The sequence below is a fragment of the Aedes albopictus genome, chromosome 3, assembly GCF_035046485.1.
Source record: "Aedes albopictus strain Foshan chromosome 3, AalbF5, whole genome shotgun sequence".
Taxonomy (NCBI): Eukaryota; Metazoa; Arthropoda; class Insecta; order Diptera; family Culicidae; genus Aedes; species Aedes albopictus.
Genome location: NC_085138.1, coordinates 367,732,758 through 367,755,708, shown reverse-complemented (window position 1 = coordinate 367,755,708; position 22,951 = coordinate 367,732,758). Strand labels below are relative to the sequence as shown.

Genomic DNA, 22,951 nt, shown 5'->3' with positions numbered 1-22,951 from the left:
AACATGTTCCACCTGTAAACAACTCCGGAGATACCTTGATCCTTCCTCTAACTGGTATCAGGTATCAGAAGGCCGGCTCCAGAGGCACGTTATCCTCCATTTGGGACATTTGTGCCATCGCCATACATATAAGCCTATTTCATCATTTACCTGAGGGAAAATGGGACAAGGGATGGAATGGGATTAGGAAAGGGAAAGATGATGAAATAGGAAGGGGTACCCTAGAAGAGGGAATGAGCGCATAAGCGCAATGAGAGCTCTTAGCCCATACCACAATGGGTTTATTCAGTGCCCTGAAAAGGACACTGTAAAACGCATAAGCGTAAAGAGAGCCTATAGCTCATTGGAGGTAGCTTGTGACGTCATGCGACTTTCAATATGACATTGAAAGGCACGTCATCAAAAGCATCCTCAATATTCAAGAAATTACCGCAAAACCTACGATTGAGCGAGTACTTTCTTGAAAACATATACAACTTTGTGTAAAAGAGTCACTGTGGACATCCCAAATTGGGAGGCATGTGAGTTCACATGAGTAGGCATGTCAGCCAGACGAACATCACTGATAATCGACAATGCGTTTCAAGCATTTCAGAAAGAACGAGGTAACCAGATAAATCTGAAACTCATTCCATCTTTATACAACGCACGCACCCTTTCGGGATAAAACTACAGAGTAATTTCACGCCATGAAAAAAACCCATAGAAAACTACAAGAGTTCAAAACATGTTTGAAATACTCAAATCCCTCTGCAGAAAAATAGGACAAAACCCCATTTCCTCCTGAAGATTTGAATTAAGCAGAGCTTTTTAGGGCCCACTAAGTCGATTATATAGCTATAATTCTCAAGCGGAAGCTAGAGATTCGTAACTATACAAAGAATGGTTTATCCGAAGATATTTTGAACTTGAACAGATCAGAGTTCCATTCAGGAATACCTCTTGCAGTCCGCACAGACTGCAGAGGACAAGCTTCTTTCAAAGCAATAGTTATGGTATGCCACAATGGAGGGCGTTGTAGGTACAAAACCACAATGAAACTCTCTTGGAGTAGCAATGGAAGCGAGTTATCCACAAAATGTGGTCGCAACCAATTAGTACAGGTTTCCTAATTCGTTGAGCAGGGACGCCTGAATACGCAAATTTTGCGAAGGAACACTCAAAAGTGCAAAGAAGGTCAAATGAAGACTCGTCATCTGACACATGCCAATCAGTCAACTCATGACAAATTCTGCTCATGCAGATATTGGTTAGGTGCAATTCTATGTTAAGTTATCCATGAACTGTACTACCTAACTATTCCATCAAACTGAAGCATTTCAAATTAATGTTTGAGCTACTTCAGATGATGTAGTCATCGTAGCAATACTGCCAAATATCAACGAAAAAATGCTGAATACAAGATCTTGCTTGAAGGCATCCATAAGGAAAGGTTGAAACATACTGTTAACGTTATTCTAAGATATAGCATGCTCGAGGCACGACACTTCATTTATAATGAAAGAAGCAAAACTGGGTTCACGAGGTAACCTATACAGAAGTTACCCTAGGAAAATGAACTTTTTGAAATAGAGCCATTTGGGCCACGCACGCTTTTTACGCTGAAAATTGATTTGAGGTTTCCTAGTCGTAGCCACTACCCAAACTAGACAGGATTACACTCTTCACAATCACAGCACAAAAAGGAAACATCAACGACAAACCAAATCGGTGTCAATTGAAAAAAAAAACGCCAATGGCGAAAACGCATTTAGCGAAACCGTATAGGTAGTAATGTAAGCTAATTTACAACATTTGAATAATCCTGCCCTTATTTAGCCTCAAACTTGAAACTTAAGAAAGGCAACTGATTATCTCGGAGAAACGCAAGGTCCACTGCACTATTGCTCCGGTTAGCGCAGTAAGGGCAAAATACTGTGGAGGACGCCCTAATTCTCCACAGGCTCCGTTTGTGGTTAGGTTTTTATTAGACCCCCCTAACCATTCATTCCTTGGCACGGTAAGCATAAAGCCGCATAACACCATGAATTAGGGGTCACCTGTTTAGTGGACTCTTACCACTGGATCAGGCGGTCCGTAGTGTTATTCTTAGCCAATTAAGACAATCGCTACCGACACTACACAGCTATCTAGGCTGATCGGGAAAAGAAGTTAACATTGATGGCTAACTTCCGAACAAGCCCGAACAGCCTCTAACTGTGTACGAAAACCGATTTTGCAAATATTGCTTCGTTATTTAATAAAAAAAAACCAAAAAGTGGGGAAATGCTTCGCTTTAAAAGACTCCTGGAAATCTGCTTGAGCGAACTACTTGCCATGGTTTTGTCACGAACGAATACCTAGATATTTCCTGCATTTCTATTGGAATAATATATGTAGAACCTATTTGAAAAGCACAATTTTGCCAGGAAATAACAAAAAATAAACTTTTGGAGAAACTGTTAATAAAAACCCTGGAAAAATCCTCAGAAAAACTCTTAATTTGGAGGTGCCCAAAATTAAATCACTTTAAAATGTTCTACATTCAATTGCATACTCGAAGTCGATATCGCTGCACCGATGCACCTGTTCCTGCCCACTTAGAATTCACCAGCTACAACCGGAAACGTCGTGCATTTTTTATTCCTACTCTACAAACCGCATTGTAGCCGCATCCCCGGTGCCCTTACATGGCTCGTTATGCAGTAATGAAGATAAACCTCACTTAAGTCCTTCCTGTGGCCCTGTTGCAAACCACAAAAAGAATGTAGGGTAAACACCTCTAGCCAACCAACTGCTGCCGCACAGAAACAGACACATTCAAAAAGGATATCGCCAAAACCGGAAACCCATTTATCTCTAAGCTCCTCTGCAGCAATGGTGGCGGGTGCCACAAATTTACGATTTCACCTCTTTTTATCTATTTGTGATGCACCTTACCAAATAATAAAATAACTGAATTTTTTGCTTCCGGTTTCCTCGCATCCGCCAGTGTTCGAAGGGTAGAACTAGTGATAGAACCCGGCCAATCCCTGGGACTGATGATAAGGGGTGGCGTAGAGTACGGATTAGGAATTTTTATTACCGGCGTCGACAAGGACAGCGTAGCGGACCGGGCTGGACTGATGGTGAGTTGAACTTCTCATTGAATAAAACTATTTGCTTCCTAGTTAAGCCATCAAATGACATTTGTCTGTCTGAAAATTCGCATCTTCTCCCCGTTCCCAACAGGTCGGCGACCAAATCCTAGAAGTGAATAATCAATCATTCATGGACGTTACCCATGACGAGGCTGTTAGTCAATTCAAGTTCCACAAGCGGATGTCGCTGCTGGTGCGGGACGTCGGGAAAGTGCCACACTCGTGTACCACCGTTGAGCCAGAACCGTGGGATGCCTACAGTCCGACCGGAGTGAGGTGAGTGAAGTAACTCGAAGGAAAAGAGATACATGCAGCAAACAGTATTCAAAGATGCAATTATGAATGAGGCCCTCCTAGGGACGGGAAGAAGAATTCGCTCAACCCCATTAATAGATACATATATGTATATTCACGAGCTCTTAGATCTAGCAGAAATTCAACTCTCAATAATCATTTCAATATCGAGAATTAAAATAAAATAAGGTACCTTGGGTACCCTGACAGCCACACTATCAGGTTAAAGGCGTTTCGACAGGTTTCGATTAGTTTTAATGGGATTACGGGAATTTCAAGGGCTTTTTAATAATATTACGGGAGTTTCAGGGAAGATTCAAAAGACTTTAATTATGATTCAGGACCCTTTTGAGGACGATACAAAAGGTTTCAGGGGAGTTTCAAGGCATGTTTAAGACATTTCCGAGAGCTATAGAAGGTTTTAGGAAACGTTTGATGGCGTTCTAAGAGGATTTAGCGGCGTTTGATTTAATTTCAGGTGCCTTTCTAGGGATTTATGGAGCCTTTTGAAGGTGCTCCTAGGGCATTTCAAATTGATTACATATCGGGATATCAAGGGCGTTTTATTGAGATTATGGAGATTTCAGGGGCGTTTAGAGGCACATCATGTGCACTTCAATGGGGTTCAGGGTCATTTCAGAAGGGTTTCAAGAATCCTTTAAGAGTGTTCCAGGCGGTTTCAAGGGCATGGTTTACGGAGACTTCAAGGCAGATTCAATGTAGCTATGGAGGTTTCAAGTGTGTGTTTTTGATTTTTCCGAGGGACTTTAACCTGTTGGTCACTCGTCCCTAACATGGAGATTTCAGAGGTATTTTAAGGCATTTCAGGGGCATTTCAAGGGGTTCCAATGGTTTTGTGAATGGGTATCATAAGTTTGCGGAACTTCTGGCGTTTTCCAAAAAGATTATGATCTCTTCAAGACTCTTTTAATAGCATGAAGCGCTCCTGAGACTCACTGGAACCCCCTGAAACGCTTCTGAGACCTCCAGGTACCCTTGAGACCCCTTGAAATATACCCCCATGGAACCTCCTGGGACTGCCTGAAATGTCACTTATACCCCTTTAAGTGCCCCTGAGACTACCAAGAAAACCCTTGAGACCTCCTGAAGTTCCCCATAGATCTCCATGAACTTCCCTGAAAACCACAGGGACCCTCTGATAGGCCCCTGAGGTCCCCTAAATGTCCTTGAGAGCCCTTGAAGCGCCCCTGATGCCAGCTGATACCCTTGAGAGTCCCCCCGAAATGCCCTCAAATACACCTGAGACGATTCCAAGACCTCAGGCACTTCTTGAAACGCTCTGCAAACTGCTTGAAACGCTCTTGGAACTGCTTGAAACGTCCCTGAGACTCCTTGGGGTCCCCCGAGACCCCCTGAAGCCCCCTGAAGCTCCTGAGATGATCCTGTCACTTCTTTCATGACTCTGATACCTTCTCATGCCCCCTAAACCCGTTTGAATCCATTCGAAATGCCCCTGAGATTTTGAGGTCCTCTCTGAAACGCCTTTAAATACCTCTAGAACTACTTCAAAACCTTCAGGAACTCCTCTGGAACACCTTGAGACCTTTTGAAGCATACCTGAGATCACATGCAACTCATCTGAGACCCCCTGAAAGGTGCTGGCCGTTGCACGTTAGATTGAATGGGTCAACAGGCCGGAAGGGTCATTAGTGTGCCGAAAATCATAGTTTGAGATGTTTTAGTATGCTGTAGGTGCACGGTATGTCGCAGACCCATTGTCTGCTAACCCATTCGGCCTAATGTCCTTTAGCCAAATGACCTGATACTCCCTGAAACACCGCTGAGACCCCATGCAGCACTCCCATATCCCTTGAGACACATAAAATCCCCTGAGACCACCTCAACGCCCCTGAGACTCTCTTGGTACCCCTCTGAGATCTCCTGAAACGCCTTTGAGACCTCCTGGAATCTCCTGAAACCCCCTCATGTCTCAACCTGATACCGCTTGAAACCCACTGGGACTCCTTAAACGCCCCAGACACCTTCTTTTTGCTTTTCCCTATAAACTATCCCAATTCCTCATAGATTTCTACACAAATTCTGGAAGTAGTACAGCAGAGCCGTATCGCGGTCTCATGGCGTCCTTGGCAAGCATCCCCCACGACAATAAGACATTAGGGGTATTCACTAAACAGATTAAATTGCTGCGTAAGCCATGATTTTCTGGTTATTTGAAATGTTTCATGATTTTGTGAATGAAATAATCAAAGATTGCCTTGGGGATCGCGACGTTTATTCAGTTTAATCAGTTTACGCTGTTAAGTGAATCCCCTTACTATTTTTTTATTGCTTTGTGCCCTAACACATGTAAGAATATAGCTTCTCAGAGAAAATAGGAATTGTCCCCGCCCTATTGGATATAATAAAATCGCCTAAGCCTTAGTGATTTTTCGATATTTTTCTCGCCCATAAGGCCAGTGCAGAGAAAAGGCGCCAAGAAAGGGGGTTTCCCTAATAAAAAAAGGCGGAGGGGCGCTTCCTGGGAATAGAAGTAATTCTTAGTTTCCTTTAGGATTTTGTCCAGACTTTTCTAGAGATTAACTCAGAAAAAAACTTAGGACCTTTTTATTAAATCTTCCTTGTATTGCTTCCGATTTCTTTAGAAAGTAGTCCATGAATTTCTTCTGAAAGTTCTTTAGAACATCTTCCATGGATCGCTTCAGCATTTCCTACATATTTTTCAGAGGATCTTCCAAAAGGTTCTCCAAAAAATCCTTTGAGAAAAGCTTGTATGGTTTCCTCAAAAATACTCCATAGATTTTGTTTTTATTGAGAAATCTGTACCTTTTAGGAATTAATCTACGAATATTTTCAGAAATGCTTTCAGCGATTCTTTAAGAAAATCAAAGGTCCATTGATTTGTTAAGAAAATCTTTCTCGGACTCCTGCCGATATTCTTACAAATATTCCGCCAGAAATTCATTCTGGGTTTCTTTTAGGCATTTTCCTGGGGATTACTTCAAACATTCCTAATGAGATTCCTCCATAGATTTGTCCAAGCGTTCCAAGCCCAAGGAAATGTTCACAATGGATAGTTTCCAAAATTAATACATAACACTCATAAGTCACTCCAGAATTTCGGTTTTTAAATCTATCAAAGCTTTAAAGAGAAACATCCGGTGATTTATTTTGAGAAATTCTTCCAGGGATTGTATAGAAAATTTGCCATAGGGTTTCTCCAGATATTCCTCCAATGATTTTCCTCTGGAATTCCACTAGGAACGTTATTCTACTTCTAGTGATTCGTAACAAAAAACATCGGAAATTCCTCAAGGGATTTATTCAGAATTTTTTACAGGATTTTGTTTAGACTTTTTTCAGTATTTTCTGCGAAAAATTTCCAAATATTTCTCTAGACATTCGTTAAGGATTTTCTTCAGAAAGTCCAGAGATATGTTCAGGAATTGCTCTAGGTATTGAATTGAAAATTCCTACGTGAATGTGTCCAGAAATTTCTTCAGGGATTAATAAATTAAATAAATCTTGAGAAATTAGGGAATACTTTCCAAGCAGAAATACTTTTCAGGCAGGAATTCCCCCTAAGATTCCAGCAGGAGTTCAGAAAGAGATCAGAGTTCCTCAATATTTTTTTCTAGGAATTCCAACAAGGACTTTCCGAGTAATTTCTCCAGGAAGTTAAGAAATTGCTCCTGGGATTTCTTCAAGAAAGTCCCTGAGATTTCTTTGAATATTCCTCCAGAAATTCATTCAAAAGTACTTTCTAAGATTTCTACATGGATTCTGCTGAAGATTTATTCAGAAATTCTTTACGAGATTCTTGCAGAAATTTCTGCTGAGATTCCTTCTAAAATTCCTTTGAGGAGATATTTTTGTCTCCAGGGAATCCTTCAGAATTGAAGGGATTGCATCACGACTATCAGCAAGGAATTTCTTCGAAGATTTTTCCATGGAGTTTTTAAGAAATTCTTATATAATCTCTTTACAAATTTGCATTGCTTCGGAAATTCTTCCTACGGTTTCTCCAAATTCATTCAGTTGTTTCTGCAGTTGTGGAGAGATTCCTACTGGTTTTTTTTTTCTTTGAAAATGATCCTGCGGCTGCATAAGAAATATCTCCTGGGATGTCCTTCGAGATACCTGCAGATTAGTTATTCCTACAGGGATTTCTCAGAAATTCTCCCAGAAATTGCACATTCTTTGAAGAATCTCTGAATGAATTTAAAAAAAAAATCAATAGAGGATTGACCCAAGGAATCCTTTAATACTCCAGGAGATATCTTTGGAAACTCCTTGTATAAATTCTTGAATATTTTTTTATCTGAGAGAATACCTGAAGGAATAGCTTTAAATACTCTTGATTTTTAGAGAAAAAAAATGATAGGCTTATGGAGGAACTCTGCAAGTAGTTCCAAGGAAAGAAATACTTGTAAAAATTCTGGAGGGATTCCTGAAAAAAAAAACCGTAGAGAAATTTCTGAAGAAATCTCTAAAAATATGTCTGCCGAAATCAGAGGAGTCAGAATTTTGGAGTATCGGAGGAGTTCTTGAAAAAAATCCTTCAATTAATTTCTGAGGGATCTCTGGAAGATTCTTTGTAAGAAATCCCTGAGATACCTTTGAAGAAATTCCCAGAAAACATCCCACACAGTTTCTGAAGGGTTCTGTATACAAAAATCCCTGAGCTACTATCTGAATAACTTTAGGGAAGTCTAGCAAAAATAAAAAGAAAATTGGAGGAATTATTTAGAGAACAACTGAAAAAATAAAAAAAGAAGTTTTAAAATAATGTTTGCAATAATACCTAAAAAACTGAAGTATCCTCTAGGTATTCATAGAAAAATTTCTTGATAAATTCCTAGGAAGTTTTAAGAAAATTGTAAAAAAAAAACCTGAAGGAAGGTTAGCATAAATCTGGAAGGTGACCTGGAAGATATTATTAGAGAGAAACCTGGAGGAACTTCCAGAAAAATCCTTGAGATTTTTTTTAAGAATTCTAACAAAAAATTGCTCGAGAAAATCCTTGGATTTTGGAGTAATACCTGAAGGAACCTCAGGAGTACTTCACGCCATAATTTTTGAAAAAGATTCTATCCCTGGAGGATTCCTTGTAAGAACTCCCAGGGATACATCTGAAGAAATTCCCTTAAAAAATCTTACACAGTATCTGAAGGGTTTTGTACACAAAAATCCCTGAGCTACTATCTAAATAAATTATGTGAGGGAAATCTTACAAAAATATTAAAAAATCTGGGAGGATTTTTTTAGAGAACAACAGAAAACAGAAAAAAAGAAATTCTGAAATTATGTTTGGAATGATTCCTAAAAAAACTGAAGTTATCCTCTAGGTATTCAAAGATAAATTTCTTAATAAACTCATAGGTAATTTGAAGGAAATTGTGAAAAAATCCCTGAAGGAAGGTCAGCATTAATCTGAAAGGTGATCTGGAGGAAACTGTTAGAGAAAATCCTGGAGGAACTTCCAGAAAAATCACTTGAGTTTTTTTAAGAATTTATACAAAAATGCCAGAGAAAATCCTTGAATTAATGGAATAATACCTGAAGGAACCTCTGGAGTAATTCAAGCAATAATTTCTGAAAAAGTTTCTAGAAAAATAGATTTTTTTAAAGGAAAACCCCAAAGGAATTTCTGAATGAATCTCTTAATCTTTGTAAAATAATCTTTTGAAGGAACATTTGGAGGAGTTCCTGGAGAAACTTCAGAAATGCTTAAAAGAAATACATGATGGAGTGCAAGCATGAGCTTATGTATCCATCCCTAATGGAATTTCCTATAGAGGAAACAAACAATCATCGTTTAGCAAAAACCTTGTTAAAACTCAAAAGCAGTTTCCTCGCTGAAATATCAACCAATGTTAATACAAATTTATCACTGCTATCTAGCCACCGTATGGATAACAGTGAAATAATTTGCAATGACGGTTTTGTGTCTTGGAGGAAGAAAACTGATTTTAAATAATTGGTGATTCCTGATGAGTGAGTGATGGTTATTTGAGCCTTAAAATCCCAGAAAGAATGTCGATAGAATTTCTGTGGAATCCCGTGGACCAGCTTCAACATTCATCTTTTGAGAAACTTCTTCAGAAACTCCTGCAAAAGTGCCAAGGAAAATTCCTGGGACAATTCCCGAAAAAAATCTCTGCAGGAATCTTCAAAGTGGACAACAGGGCGTTTTGATTTTTTTTCTAAGATATCAAGCGATGATGAATATTCAAAAAATCCCCAAATAGAATTTATGACAGTGTTCCTGAAGAAAATCTTGGGGAATTTTCTAGAAATTTCAAGAAGAATTGTTGCAAAACTCATACGAATTTCAGCAAGAATTTCTCTTGCGCGAAAATTACAGAAAAAAAAATCGGTAAATTATAATGCATGACGGTGTTATCCCGGAATAGTTATAAATTAGGCACAATAGTGAAGTCATATCCCTAGGGCATACCGGTGTAGGGGGCGCTAAAATTTGAAAACCTTGAGTAACCAGCTCTGATTTTACCATAACAGCACTGCTCTTCACTTCGAAAATCAGAAAACCAAATAATTGTGTTAGATGGTTACTGCATGGTCTGACATTATAAATCACGATTTAGCAGTGTATATCTATGGAAATTTTTTACCGTTTATTCTATTCTTTGAAGCAGATCAATTGCTTATTGAAAATTTTCATTAAAAAAAACTACAAGCTGCATAGAAAAAATTGTAACATTTTAACTTGTTTTCAAAATTTTTAAGTTTTTTTAGAACTGTCCAGATCAGCATTCATATTTTGCAACAAATCAAAAAAGTGTGGCTCATCAGCAGCACATTGAACATTATTTTAGGGTTCTTAGATGATTCATTCGGGGATTCTTTCAGGTGTTGAGGGATTTCTCCAGAAATCCCATCGGGTATTCTTTTAGATTTTTTTTGCAGAAACTTCACCAGGAGTTTCTTTAGATATTCTTCCAAAATCTTCTGTAGGGATTACTCGAGGAATTTTTTCAGGGATTATTTTCGGAGTCCCTTGTCGAATTACTCTAAAAAATCCTTCAAATGTTCTTCAGTAGATTTTTCAGTAATTTTGAAGAAGTTCCAACCGATATCTCTACAGGAGTCTCCGTAAGGATTCTGGTAGAGGTTCCTTAGTGGAATCCTCCGGCCGTTGTTTGAGGTATTGCTGCAGTAGTTTCTTTTAAAGCTCTCGGAGATCTTTAAGAGATCCGTTTTGAAATGCCAGCAGGAATTCCTTCGAGTGCTCCATTAAGCATTTCTTGAGAAGTTTACGAAGAAATTGCATCTGGAATTCTCAGTAGTGTCTTTGCGTATATCGTAACGATTTTTTTTCCCACCAACAGCTCATAAATTCTCAACCGTTTTGAAATTAGGAATTTGTTTTCAGAACAGCTTTTTCCATCAGAACTGTGAGAATTCTGCCAAGAGATCGTTATAATGTTTCCAATATCTGAGGCTTTTTTAATAAGTGACTAGGGTAATTACCCGAGCAGAGTCTAACAACAAAATGATAACTAATCGAAAATCCGATTTGTATTCAGCAACAAATTGATATCACATTTTGATATCAGTTTGTCTTGATTAAATTTGTTTTCAAATTTAGATTTCGTTTTGCTGTCACTTGAAACTATTATAAAAAATAAGTTTTTAAGTTATTTTAAAACTTCAAGGCAACCTTGTATAATATCTCTAAGAATATATCATTAGTGTAATTATCTTATGGCATTCAGGATTTCATACCAATCGGAAAACCCTATATTCAACGATTTTTCCATTTTTTCGTATTGATAGCAAAAACAGTTATCAATTTGCTATTACTGATAGCAGGAATTGTTTTCAACTTGCTGTTACGAGAACATTCTTCTGCTTTCATTTTTGATGTTTTAACCGTTTAAACGACCAAAACAACAACAACCTGAATTATCATAATTTGCAATATCACAATATCGAAATTTGTTTCGATTTTCTGTCAGACTTTGCTCGGGTACCCTCCATATTAAACTAAATAGACAACAACTGATAAATCGTGATTTAATTGAAATTTATCTAAATGTCCGCAGAAATCTATATTCTATAAAAAATATATAAAAATCCCGGGATACCGGGATTTCCCGGGATATGCTTCAGTTTTTATCCCGAAACCCGGGGTCAAAGAAAATGGTATTTTTATTGCAACTAGTGAAAAACTTTTTGAAATATTGTTCCATAACTCATTACAAAACTCAACTGAACATCTGAATTTTCAAGCGATTTCCTAGAAAAAAAAAATGGACAAAACTTCAAGAGATGTTTGAATTAAGATACTTATGAAGATTCATTCTGAGATTATAAAATATTCCCCGGGAGCTTTTTGATGGGAATCGAACCTACGACTTCAGGCGCTTCTATTGCTCCTGGCTACGGAATCATTAGACCATCATCGTCGTCTGATGGCTTAAATAGAACTGGCTTCGATTTCACTATCGTGCTTAGAGAACAGAAGCGTCCATCTACACACTAAGATCAGCTCGGTATTTTTCCCATCTTTTTACTGAGTTTTCAACAGCAGATTTAACTCGGTACGCTCGGTTGTTTCTTTTGCAAATATTCTGTAAATGAGTTACCGAGCTCAGATAATAAACTGTCAAAAGTTACTGATACACGGCAAATATCGTTACTGGTGAACGGTAAATACGATAACCGAGTGTACCGAGATAAATCTGCTGTTGAAAACTCAGCAAAAAGATTGAAAAAATACTGAACTCAGTGAAACAATTACTGAGCTGGAACATCTGAATCTTAGTATGTAGCGATTTGAGAGCCGTCCAATTCCCAACCAAGAACTCCTTCTTTTGATGCAAATGTATGATACGTTAAAAACATAAAACATGAGCTTAATTTTTTTTTTGTTTATTAGGTGTAATTTGTAGACTGTTGGTGGCTGCTTCGATCATTGAGCTATAAATGATTCCCCGAATCAACCAATTTCCTACTATTCTTTCGTTTCAGGACCCGCCGAAAATGTCCGGTGTCAGCGATGGTGGAAGAAAAAGCCAGATCCTTATTACCTCGTCATCATTTTGCTAACTTATCATATTATATAGCGGAATATGGTGCTAGAGGAATGACCATAGAGGCCTTCGTATCTGTTTTATTAGAAATGTTAGATACACCCGAAAAGGTAAGTTCTTTCAACAATTTGATGCAAAGTTTATAACAATTCTAACGCCTTCCATCTTTCTTTGTAGCATACTTTAGTAACAGAAATAAGAGAATTAGTTTTTCCTGAAGACAGGACGCGATATGACGAACTTGTATATAGGAGGGGGAGAGACGTTTACGGTGATCCACTAGATAGGCATAGGGTAAGTAAAATAACGCTTCATATTTTAACGCCAATTGACACACACCATCTCGAAACGAAGCGGAGCCGGGGTTCAGCGTGGAGTCCGTCGAATCCACATTTGATCCTCGCTTGAGCAAACAAAAATGTATCTTTATTAATGAGACGTCATTATGATTGGGTGCGTGGTTGGATAGTTAGGCTAGAGGGAAAGACCGCGCCCTTTCATCTAGACAGCCAGGCGTCTCCATAATTTCGTTACTTTTTATGGGTGTTTCAATGTGCTTCGTCGCGCTAGATAAGAAACAACATCGTTGACTCCATATCACGCGGAAGACTTTTGTCGGGGCGCAATCTTTATGGATTGGGCTACGTGGGTGGCATCCGGTTCGGTGTACGTGGTGATGATAATCTTCCATATTTTTTCCTAGAAAAGCAAGGCAATTCGGAGCGAACACTTGACATTCCGGCACGTTTGATGATGTCAGCTGAGCGTATCAAAATTTTCGAAAATATGAGGAGAGTTGACTGCTTATCTTTGAATGTTGATGTTTCAATTTGATTTGTTTGTGTGATAAATCTGAAAAGATAGATCAAGTCATAATTATTTGGGATTAGGGGTTTTTTTTTATTACCGTACAGGTTTGGGTCGAAGGGTCTTAGATTTTCATGCAACTTTTTCCACAGGCAGGGCTCATGGATATATGAACAAAAAAAAATTGAGGAAAATTCAGGGTCGCCTATTTTCCCGGAAAACTCAGGTGGAATTTTTTTGTTTTCCCCTGACACTACTTACTTTGGAAAATCATAACTCAAGAACGAAGCATCGTAGAAACAAAGTTTTTTTAGAAAATGAAAGCAAATTTTCTCAAAAATAAAAAATATGAACTGGAAAAAGTTCCCACAAAATTTTCCACAGTTGAGAAAATTTATAAAGAAAAGCCGGAAAAACTATGCCCGAACTCGTGGAAAATTTTCGAAAAAATATTTTTGAGAAGGTTATTTTATAAGCTTTAATCGCTGAAATTTTTGGAATGCACTTTTTTTTTCGTTTTTGAATTTAGGCCAATTGTGTTGAAAAATGTCCAAATGTGCCATAAAAGCCTTTTCTTTGAAAAATCATAACTCAAGAACGAAGCATCGTAGAAACAAAGTTTTTTTTTTTATAGAAAATGAAAGCAAATTTTCTCAGGAATCCAAAAAAAAATATGAAATGGAAAAAGTTTTCCACAAAATTTTTCACCGTAGAGAAAATTCATAAAGAAAATCCGAAAAAACTATGTCCGAACTCGTGGAAATTTAAAAAAAAAAAATTGAGGAGGTAATTTCATAAGCTCTGATCGCTGAAATTATTGGAATGCACTTAATTTTCGTTCCTGAGTTATGGCAAATTTTGTGAAAAATGACCACATAATTGACCATAACTCAGTAACGAGGAAAAAGTACATTCAAAAAATTTCAGCGATCAAAGCTTATTAAATTACATTCCCAAAAATTTTTTTTTTTGGATTCCTAAGAAAATTTGCTTTCAATTTCATTAAAAAAACTTTGTTTCTACGATGCTTATGATTTTTCAAAGAAAGGCTTTTATAGCACATTTGGACATTTTTCAACATAATTGACCATAACTCAAAATCGAAAAAAAAGTGCATTTCAAAAATTTCAGCGATTAAAGCTTGTAAAATAACCTTCTCAAAAATATTTTTTCGAAAATTTTCCACGAGTTCGAGCACAGTTTTTCCGACTTTTTACGAATTTTCTCAACTGTGGAAAATTTTGTAGGAACCTTTTTTCAGTTCATATTTTTTGGATTTCTGAGAAAATTTGCTTTCATTTTCTAAAAAAAAAATCTTTGTTTTTACGATGCTTCGTTCTTGAGTTATGATTTTTCAAAATAAGTAGTGACAGGGGATAACAAAAAAAATCCACCTGAGTTTTTCGGGAAAATAGGCGACCCTGAATTTTCCTCAATTTTTTTTTTGTTCATATATCCATGAGCTCTGCCATTGAGAAATTTTCTGCAGGGATTTTTGAAGTCTCTCTCTCTCTTCTTGGCGTAACGTCCTCCTGGGACAAAGCCTGCTTCTCAGCTTAGTGTTCTATGAGCACTTCCACAGTTATTAACTGAGAGCTTCCTCTGCCAATGACCATTTTGCATGTGTATATCGTGTGGCAGGTACGAAGATACTCTATGCCCAAGGAAGTCAAGGAAATTTCCTTTACGAAAAGATCCTGGACCGACCGGGAATCGAACCCGTCACCCTCAGCATGGTCATGCTGAATACCCGTGCGTTTACCGCCTCGGCTATATGGGCCTCGGCTATATGGATTTTTGAAGTATCAGGAATTAATTTAAGAATTCGGAAGAAATTTATGTAGGAATTTCCAAACCAGTTCACTGGCAAATTTTTCATAATATTCTTTTTAGAAAATTCAGATTTTTTTTAGAAATTTTAGTATCGATCGGAAATCTACCAGGGATTTTTTAGGAAATTCCGCCATAAATGCCTTCGGAGATTTATCATCTAAAAATTCCTTCAGGAACTCTTCCAGGGTTTCGATTAGTAAATTCATAAATTCTTTCACAATTTTCTCCAAAGTTTTCTAGAGATTATTCCTAAAATTAAAGCCTTCCTTGTATTCCTCCGGAAATCGCTGCATGGATTTCTTGGAAGTTCCTCCTAAAATTCCTTTCAGAAAGTCTTACATGAATACCTTTTGTAAGTTCTTTTAATTTTTTTCCATGGATTCTAAGCCATTCTTTTAAATTTGTTTTCAAAATTTTCTCTAGAGCATCCTTCTAAAATTTATATGAAACTGCCACTTGAAAAGCATCTAAGGGTTTCATCAGAAGATCCTCTATAGATTCTTTCAGAAATCCGAACGAGAATTCATTCAGGTAATAATCCATGGATTACTCCAGAAAATCTTAGGTTCAGAATTTCTCAAGAAATTGCTTCGAGCATGTGGAGGAGCACAATCTCCTCCATAAATGCTTCCAAATTTCGCATGAAAAATTCTGGAGAAAATCGCAAATTCTTTGTAAGACATTTCAATAAATTTGTCCAAAGACACCTTTAAGGTATATTCCATGCGTTTTTTTTTCGAAATTGCTCCATGCATTGCTTCAGAAATTATTCCAGAATTTCGGACTTTTTCGGATATTCGTACAGGTTTACCACCAGGTGCACACAAGAGATTTGTAAGATTAAATTGCTTCACAGATTCTGATGAAAATTGTTGCAGGAATATGACCATAAATTTCTTCAAGGAATCATCCATAAAATACTGCAGGATTTCCTCTAGAGGTGCTTGCGTTATTACTTTCAGTGATTCAATCAGGAATTTCTCTAGATATTTCTCCATGCATTAACCCAGAAATTTCTCCGACATTACTTCTAAGCATAACTCTATGAATTTCTCCACGTGTTCTTTTAGCAATTTATTCAAAAATATTTCTTTCAAATTTCGTCGGGAAGCCTCTTAGGAGTATTTTAAGATTGTTTTTAAGGTATCTTCACAAAAGCTAATCTAGATGTTTTCACATGAATTTCTACAGGAACTCCAAAAAAATGCGTACGCAGATTGCTCCTAGACTACTTTCAGAAAATCCTCCTAAAATGTTATCAAAGGACTTCTTGAGGAGTTTTCCTAAAAAAAAAATCCTCATCAAACTTTTCTAGAAATTGTGGCCAACGGTTCCTCGTGAAGTTTTTCGGAAACTCTTTCCAGAATTTCTTTGGGATTTTTTCAAATATTTGTACAGAGATTTATTCAAGGATTTATTCATAAGTACTCCCTAAGATATCTTTGGGTATTCTGCTGAATATGTCTTCAGAAATTCTATTTGTTTTTTTTCAGAAATTCCTGATTGGAATCGTTCAAAAATATTTCCAGAGACTTTTTAAGAATTTTCGGAGCGTCTTTGGCAGAGTCTTTCAAGAGTTCCAAGGAGAACACTCTTAAAATATTCATAGAAGCATTTTTGACATTTTTTTTTCTACATGCCAAGTAATGCATTCTTGTTTCTACTGGAATTGCTGTATTTTTTAGTATTTTTTCTAGAAATTCTTGAAGCATTACTGAAAAAAAAAACTTTGAAAGAATCTCTGAAGAAAGGCATGAATAAACCCTTAACAATCCCTGGTGGAAAAAAAATTGAAGAAACTTTTTAAGAAACCTTTGAACGAGTTCCAGAAGAATCTATTGAGAATTTTCATTATGAATTGCTTAATTAATGCCTGAGATAATCTCTGAAACAATGAACGATTCTCTGAAGCAATTTCAAAAATAATTTCCAAAACAGTTCCATGATTATTTTTTTAATTTCTAATGAAAAACCTTACAAGAATTTCACACTCTCCTAGAATTGCATCGTTTTTCGAAATCTTTGTAGAAATTCCTAGAGGAGTTACTCCAGGAACTCCAGGAGGATTTCTGTTTGGGAAACCCGTGGACTAGCATCAGATTAAATCTTTTGAGGATTTTTTCTAGCGGTTAAATTGGATAGTTCCATCGGAATATCTCCAGGAATCTCTTCAAGGATTATATAAAATTCCTGTAAGAGTTCCGCCCACAGATTCTTGCACGATTTTACTGGGATTCCAGCAGAACTTCCCACAAAGATTATTTCGGAAATTACTCAGGATATTCCTTTATATACAGGGGATAGACAAAATGATCGGGACAGGCAAAATTTTCCCTTCTCAAAAAATATTCAAACAGCTGTAACTTTTCGAAAAGTGCATCAAATATTCTCAATTTTTTACTGTAAGTGGATCAACTAGTTGTGTATCAGTGGACAAAATTTGGAAAAGATCGGGCTATTCTGCACGAAGTTATAAAGATTCTAGAAAAAGCTATATTTATCCGATAGCCAACTTTAAACTGTTACATCTCCGGATTCAATGAACCGAATGCAATGAAATTTTGACCATTTACGACTTATATAATGAGCTCTGAAAAACTTTTGACTCAACTTGAAATTATTCACAAGAGAAAAAGTTATAGCGATTTCATTTATTTTATGATTTTTTAGTAAATTGGTCTATTTTTAAAAAGCATCCCATTACTATCGACACGAATGCACCTTTTGCGGTGTAAAGTGTCGTTAATAAATAGTAATAATAATAATCCCATTACTTTTTCAGTAAATTGCCGGCTATGTTGTTACTTCCTTTCAAAAAATATTTATATTCAAGACAATTAGAGGGAATATAAATGAACTACAATAAGCATCTTGAATTTTGAAACGATGTTGAAATTTATGAAAATTTGGTGTTTTATTAGAAAAATAATCTAATCATTATAATTATTTTGGACACGAATGCCAACTTTTTTGGTAAAGTGTCTTTAATAAAATATAATAATAATAATTATAATTATCTTCCGTGTTAAGAATTTTAAGTTAAGTCAAAAGTTTTTCAAAGCTCATTATATAAGTCATAAATGGTAAAAATTTCATTGCATTTACTTCATTGAATCCGGAGATATAGCAGCTCAAAGTTGGCTATCGGATAAATATACATTTTTCAAATTGTGTCCACTGATACACAACTAGTTGATCCACTTACAGTAAAAATTTGAGAATATTTGACGCACTTTTCGAAAAGTTACAGCTATTTGAATATTTTTTTTGAGAAGGGAAAATTTTGCCTGTCCCGATCATTTTGTCTATCCCCTGTATGTGCTCATAAATTCTTCAGAATTTCCCAAATGATTTTTAAGGAGTTTATGAATTTCTCCACTGATTGTTTTCACGATTTGATTCGGAGATTTCAATATCAAACCCTGAACAACTTTTCAGGAACTTTTTACTGGCATCCCTTTCATGAATTTGTCAGAAAATGTTTTGGGAATCTTTTCTGAGATTTATTTAGGTGATTCTCTAGATGTTCTCCCATAAACTCCTTCAGAAAATCCTCCAGGAATATTGCTAACAAAATTCCCCAAATTCTACAACAATAATATAAGATTCTTCTGAGAATCCCACCACTGAGACCTCTGAGATTCCCTGAAACGTCTCTGTAATCACATCGTAGCCCCTAAAGCTTCCTTAATCGCCTCTGAGACCCCCTGAAATTCTCTGAGTCTCTTTTTAGAGCATCCCTAGCAATACCTGAGATCGTTGGAAGCGTCACTGAGTTCTCCTAAAGCCCCTTGATGCGCCCCTGAGACCTCCTTGTGTCTCTTGATACGCCCGGGGAATCCCTTGACACGCCAACTTTCTGAGACTCCATTCACTCGCCCCTGAAATCTCCTGGGACCTTTTTGAACGCCCCTGCGACCTCCTGGTATTCTCTGATATGCCTATAATACCCCATGAAACGCCCCTGAGAGTTTTTGAACTTTCCATGGAACTCCCCGAGGCTCTTCGCAGCATCCCTGAGCTCCTTGAAAACTCCCTGAGATCTCCTGAGCCCCGTGAAGCGTCCCTGAGAGCTCCGGGAGCCCCCAGAACCCCCAAATCCCTTGTGAAGACCCTGAGATCACTTGGTTATTCCTGAAACCCCCTAGAGCCCTGTTGAAACGCCCTTGACATCTCCTGGTACTCTCCTGAAATACCCCTGAGACTTTGTAACTTCCACGTGTGAAGAATTACTTGTAGTCAAAATTCACAAATAAAAAGAAATGAAAAAATCTAACTTCCACGGAACCTTCTGAGACCCATTGAAGTGTACCCCTTGGAACCCCCCTGAGACAACTTGAACTGCCCCTGAGGCCCATTGGAACTCCCCTGAGACCTGCAGAAACACCCGTAGATCTTGGAAGGTGTGGGATTTCTGGAGGAACCTCTGGCTCCATTAGACACCCGTCGAGGAATCCCTGGAAGTACTTACCAATTAAATCCCTCATGGTATAGAGAAATCCCTAGTGGAAGTCCTGGATCAATCCCTTGAGAAATTCCTGAATAAAGTCTTAAATAAATTCCTCGGTGAGTTGCTGGGAATATCTTTGGAGGAATCCTCTGCAGTGGAATTCCTGCAGTAATTTTATTAAAAAACGAACGCATAACAAATATTGAATTGGAACCTTTCCCAAAAATAGTAATGTATAATAAATATGTCTGATACGATATTGTTTTAAAAGGTGGAATAAGGTGTGAAAGTAGTAATTTAATATTTTCAGTTGGGTTATTAACAAAATCAACCAACCGAACCGAAAGAGCAATTGACATTTTGTTTTTTGCCTATTTCAAAACTTTGATGGCATCTCGAACCAAAGTCAACTGTCAGATAGTTTTAGCTAGCTCAACAACATTGCCGAAGACGGTATTATTCTATTTTATCCGGATGCCGAGTTAAAAAGTATTGAATTTTTTTGACACTGGCGCCGTCTAGCGAACGAATCGCGAACTAAAGCCACCGTTGCCAGATAATGCTTTACCTGCTGATCACTTCTAGCTCATAAGAGTTTCGAGATATGCTAGTTAGAACTTTCTTGACACTAGGCGCCACAAAAAAAGTTCTTAGCTTGATGAACAACTTTTTCGAAGAATTTGGTGATATAGAGGTTTAATCATTTATTTAAGACTGACGAATCTCGAACCCAGATCGCCGTTGATAGACCGTTTTTAATAAATTGAACAACTTTGCTGAAAACGGCATCATTCTATCTTATCAGCATCCTGAGATATGGAGATTTTATCATTTGTGACACAAGCGCGCCTAGCGAACGAATCTCGAACTGAGGTCGCCGGGTCAGATGGTTCTTAGCCTGATGAATAATCTGCCGAAGAAACTATTATGCTTTGGGATCTTGAGATACACGTTGCGCAAAGTATGTTACCAATTTTGGTACCCCAATACTATTTGGTATCCATCTGAAACGAGACCAGTCAATACGTAGCTCGATACGGGGCCAAAACGGACCAGCTGCTGATTGGTTGATTTCATGCTATTAAAAAAAGCAAAAACCATCCGACCGTTCTCGACCGCTTGTGCGCAGTGTTGTCAAAAGCGATTGTAAATACGGTCCGCATACATTTTCATTATGATAAAAGTGCATTATAATAATGAAAGAGAAATAATTTCCCATTCGTAACAATTAATTAAATGTATTGAGAATTTAAAAAAAAAAAACAACATTCAATAACTGTTTTTATGGACATTGTTTCCACTGCTCGGGAGGGTGCTTTACCAATTCAATCCTACTCAAAATGAAGGATTGGAGCGTGGTTTGTTTTGTTCATTATTTTTTGTATTTTTGTTAGAATTGAGCACTTATAATAACACCAAAAGAAGGAAATGAATCGGTGCCTTCTCGCTCGATCTCGCTTCGATGATGAATTTGGGTGTGGTCCTATTTTGAACAATTTGACCTTCTGAAGCTTCTTCTTGAAGCTGATCCTACAAAAATATTTAGCTCAAACCAAAACTGAAGACGTTTCTTCTTATCAAAATGTAGGCCTAATCTTTCATCAGGAAGCAGAGTTACAGTATCTCAACGGTGACTATTTTGTTTGAAAATCATGATACGTGATTAATTTTGAAGAAAATCTAGCTTTAGCGTTATGGTATTTATTTTTTTCAAAGAATTATGTTTACAAATATCATTTAGAACTAATCCTTCATTAGTTTTGATTTATGAACACGCTATGGACAATCAATTATGGAAGTTAACTCCCTTTGCCCGTCCCCCTAAACTCATGACAAAATTTATGGGCACTTCTCATTTATGTTACATACGTAAAAAACTTTGATCTTGAAGCAACATAAAATGTTTGGCAACACTAGCCCGAACGACGATCGAAGCGAAACGTAAATAAACAACAAATATTTTGGAAGAAAAGAAGATTAATAAGAAGCCAGTTGTCCGGTCTCGTCTCAGGTATCCATGTGCTCGAAATCCTAAACTAGTAGAATTTTTCAGCAGCGTTGAAGCTGTGTATTTTATAAGCTGGACGAAATGCCATTTAAAATTGTAAACTGGCTACTATTGTACGTTTCTTGAACTAAACTTTGTCGGAGAGAAAGTATTGTTTGTTTTTCGTTTATTTTTTAGTGTTTGTGAACTGATCTTCTTTGGTCTACCCAGCTAGAAATTTGTAACAATAATATAACATAATTATAACAAACCAAGATATTTATAACTCATTGTGATATAAACATGTTCAACATTCTGGGTGTTTTCAAAATATTATACCTCAATTATATGACATTATGTTTTTTTTATTCTTAACCACTTAACCTATTTTACAGCTCTCTTGTCCACTGGGGCACTACGTCAACGATTCCAATTTGCTGCGGCTTTGTAAACTTTGTACAGCGCCTAAATGTATTCCTTTATATTCTTATTCAACTATATCGAATTGGTTTGCATTTGTGCTGCTTTCACGTTTCTACCCTGTCCTTGGTAGAATGATGAGCACGATGATGAAATGATGTGTGGCTGTTGTTCCTTTTCCAGTCCGATTGGGGGTGAGAACAATAACAATTTTTGAATTCAAAGTATCCGTTGGTGTGATACCTATGTTTTCCATGAAGAATGTTTGCCTTAAAAACAAAAAATAGATAAAATTATAGCCGTAGGTCTCACTTGCCCCGGGGTACCTTACAATTTTAGTTATTTTAACATCATCCTGCATCTATAATATTATAACATCATAACATAATATGATACAATTTTGATATAATTTTCTAGTCGGGATATTCACTTGGTTCAAGTTTTGTAAAGATAAAATTGGAAACAATGTCAAAAAACGCTTTACTAGTATCATGCTGGTGCCACGTTTCGTGCTGGCCATCTGTGGTGTCATTAATGTACGATTATTTTTATCCATCTCCATAATAATGTCAATTCTACCTTCTATTTTCAGAGAAAAGATCATTTACCTCATTCGCACGATTTGCCGGTAAGTACTGAATGTTTTTTCACCGCGATTCCTACACCAAAGATAACCCCGATCCGAAAAAATACTCGCACCCGTACTCTGACAGCGGCTGCGATGTACCTGTAAACTTATCACACCATTTTATTTTTCTTCAATTCTTCACACGAATCTCACATTTACTGTTTCACACCTAGAAAATTTGTACACATGATCCTCGCTCGATTGGTTCTTTGAGCTCAAGCGAAAATTAGACATAGAAGTAGATTGAAGCGGCTTTGTTAGATCTTGGGCAATGATCAGCGCTAGTGTAGGCTATAGGAAATTTTTTTGAATATTTTTTCAAAATTCTTGAATTGGATTCTACGCTCAACAAGAGACGTGGACGTTGAAGCAGTA

General features: G+C 37.1%; 1 protein-coding gene across 1 annotated transcript; it reads left to right on the top strand.

Moving 5' to 3' along the window:
- The first annotated feature begins 2,907 nt into the window (after window positions 1–2,907).
- Window positions 2,908–22,681, top strand: LOC134289509 (whirlin-like). The gene is made up of 5 exons (XM_062855389.1): window positions 2,908–3,107; window positions 3,211–3,395; window positions 12,390–12,561; window positions 12,629–12,745; window positions 22,541–22,681. The coding sequence occupies exons 1-5, from the start codon at window positions 3,021–3,023 to the stop codon at window positions 22,679–22,681; spliced, it is 702 nt and encodes a 233-aa protein (XP_062711373.1). The 5' UTR covers window positions 2,908–3,020.
- The last annotated feature ends 270 nt before the right edge of the window (window positions 22,682–22,951 follow it).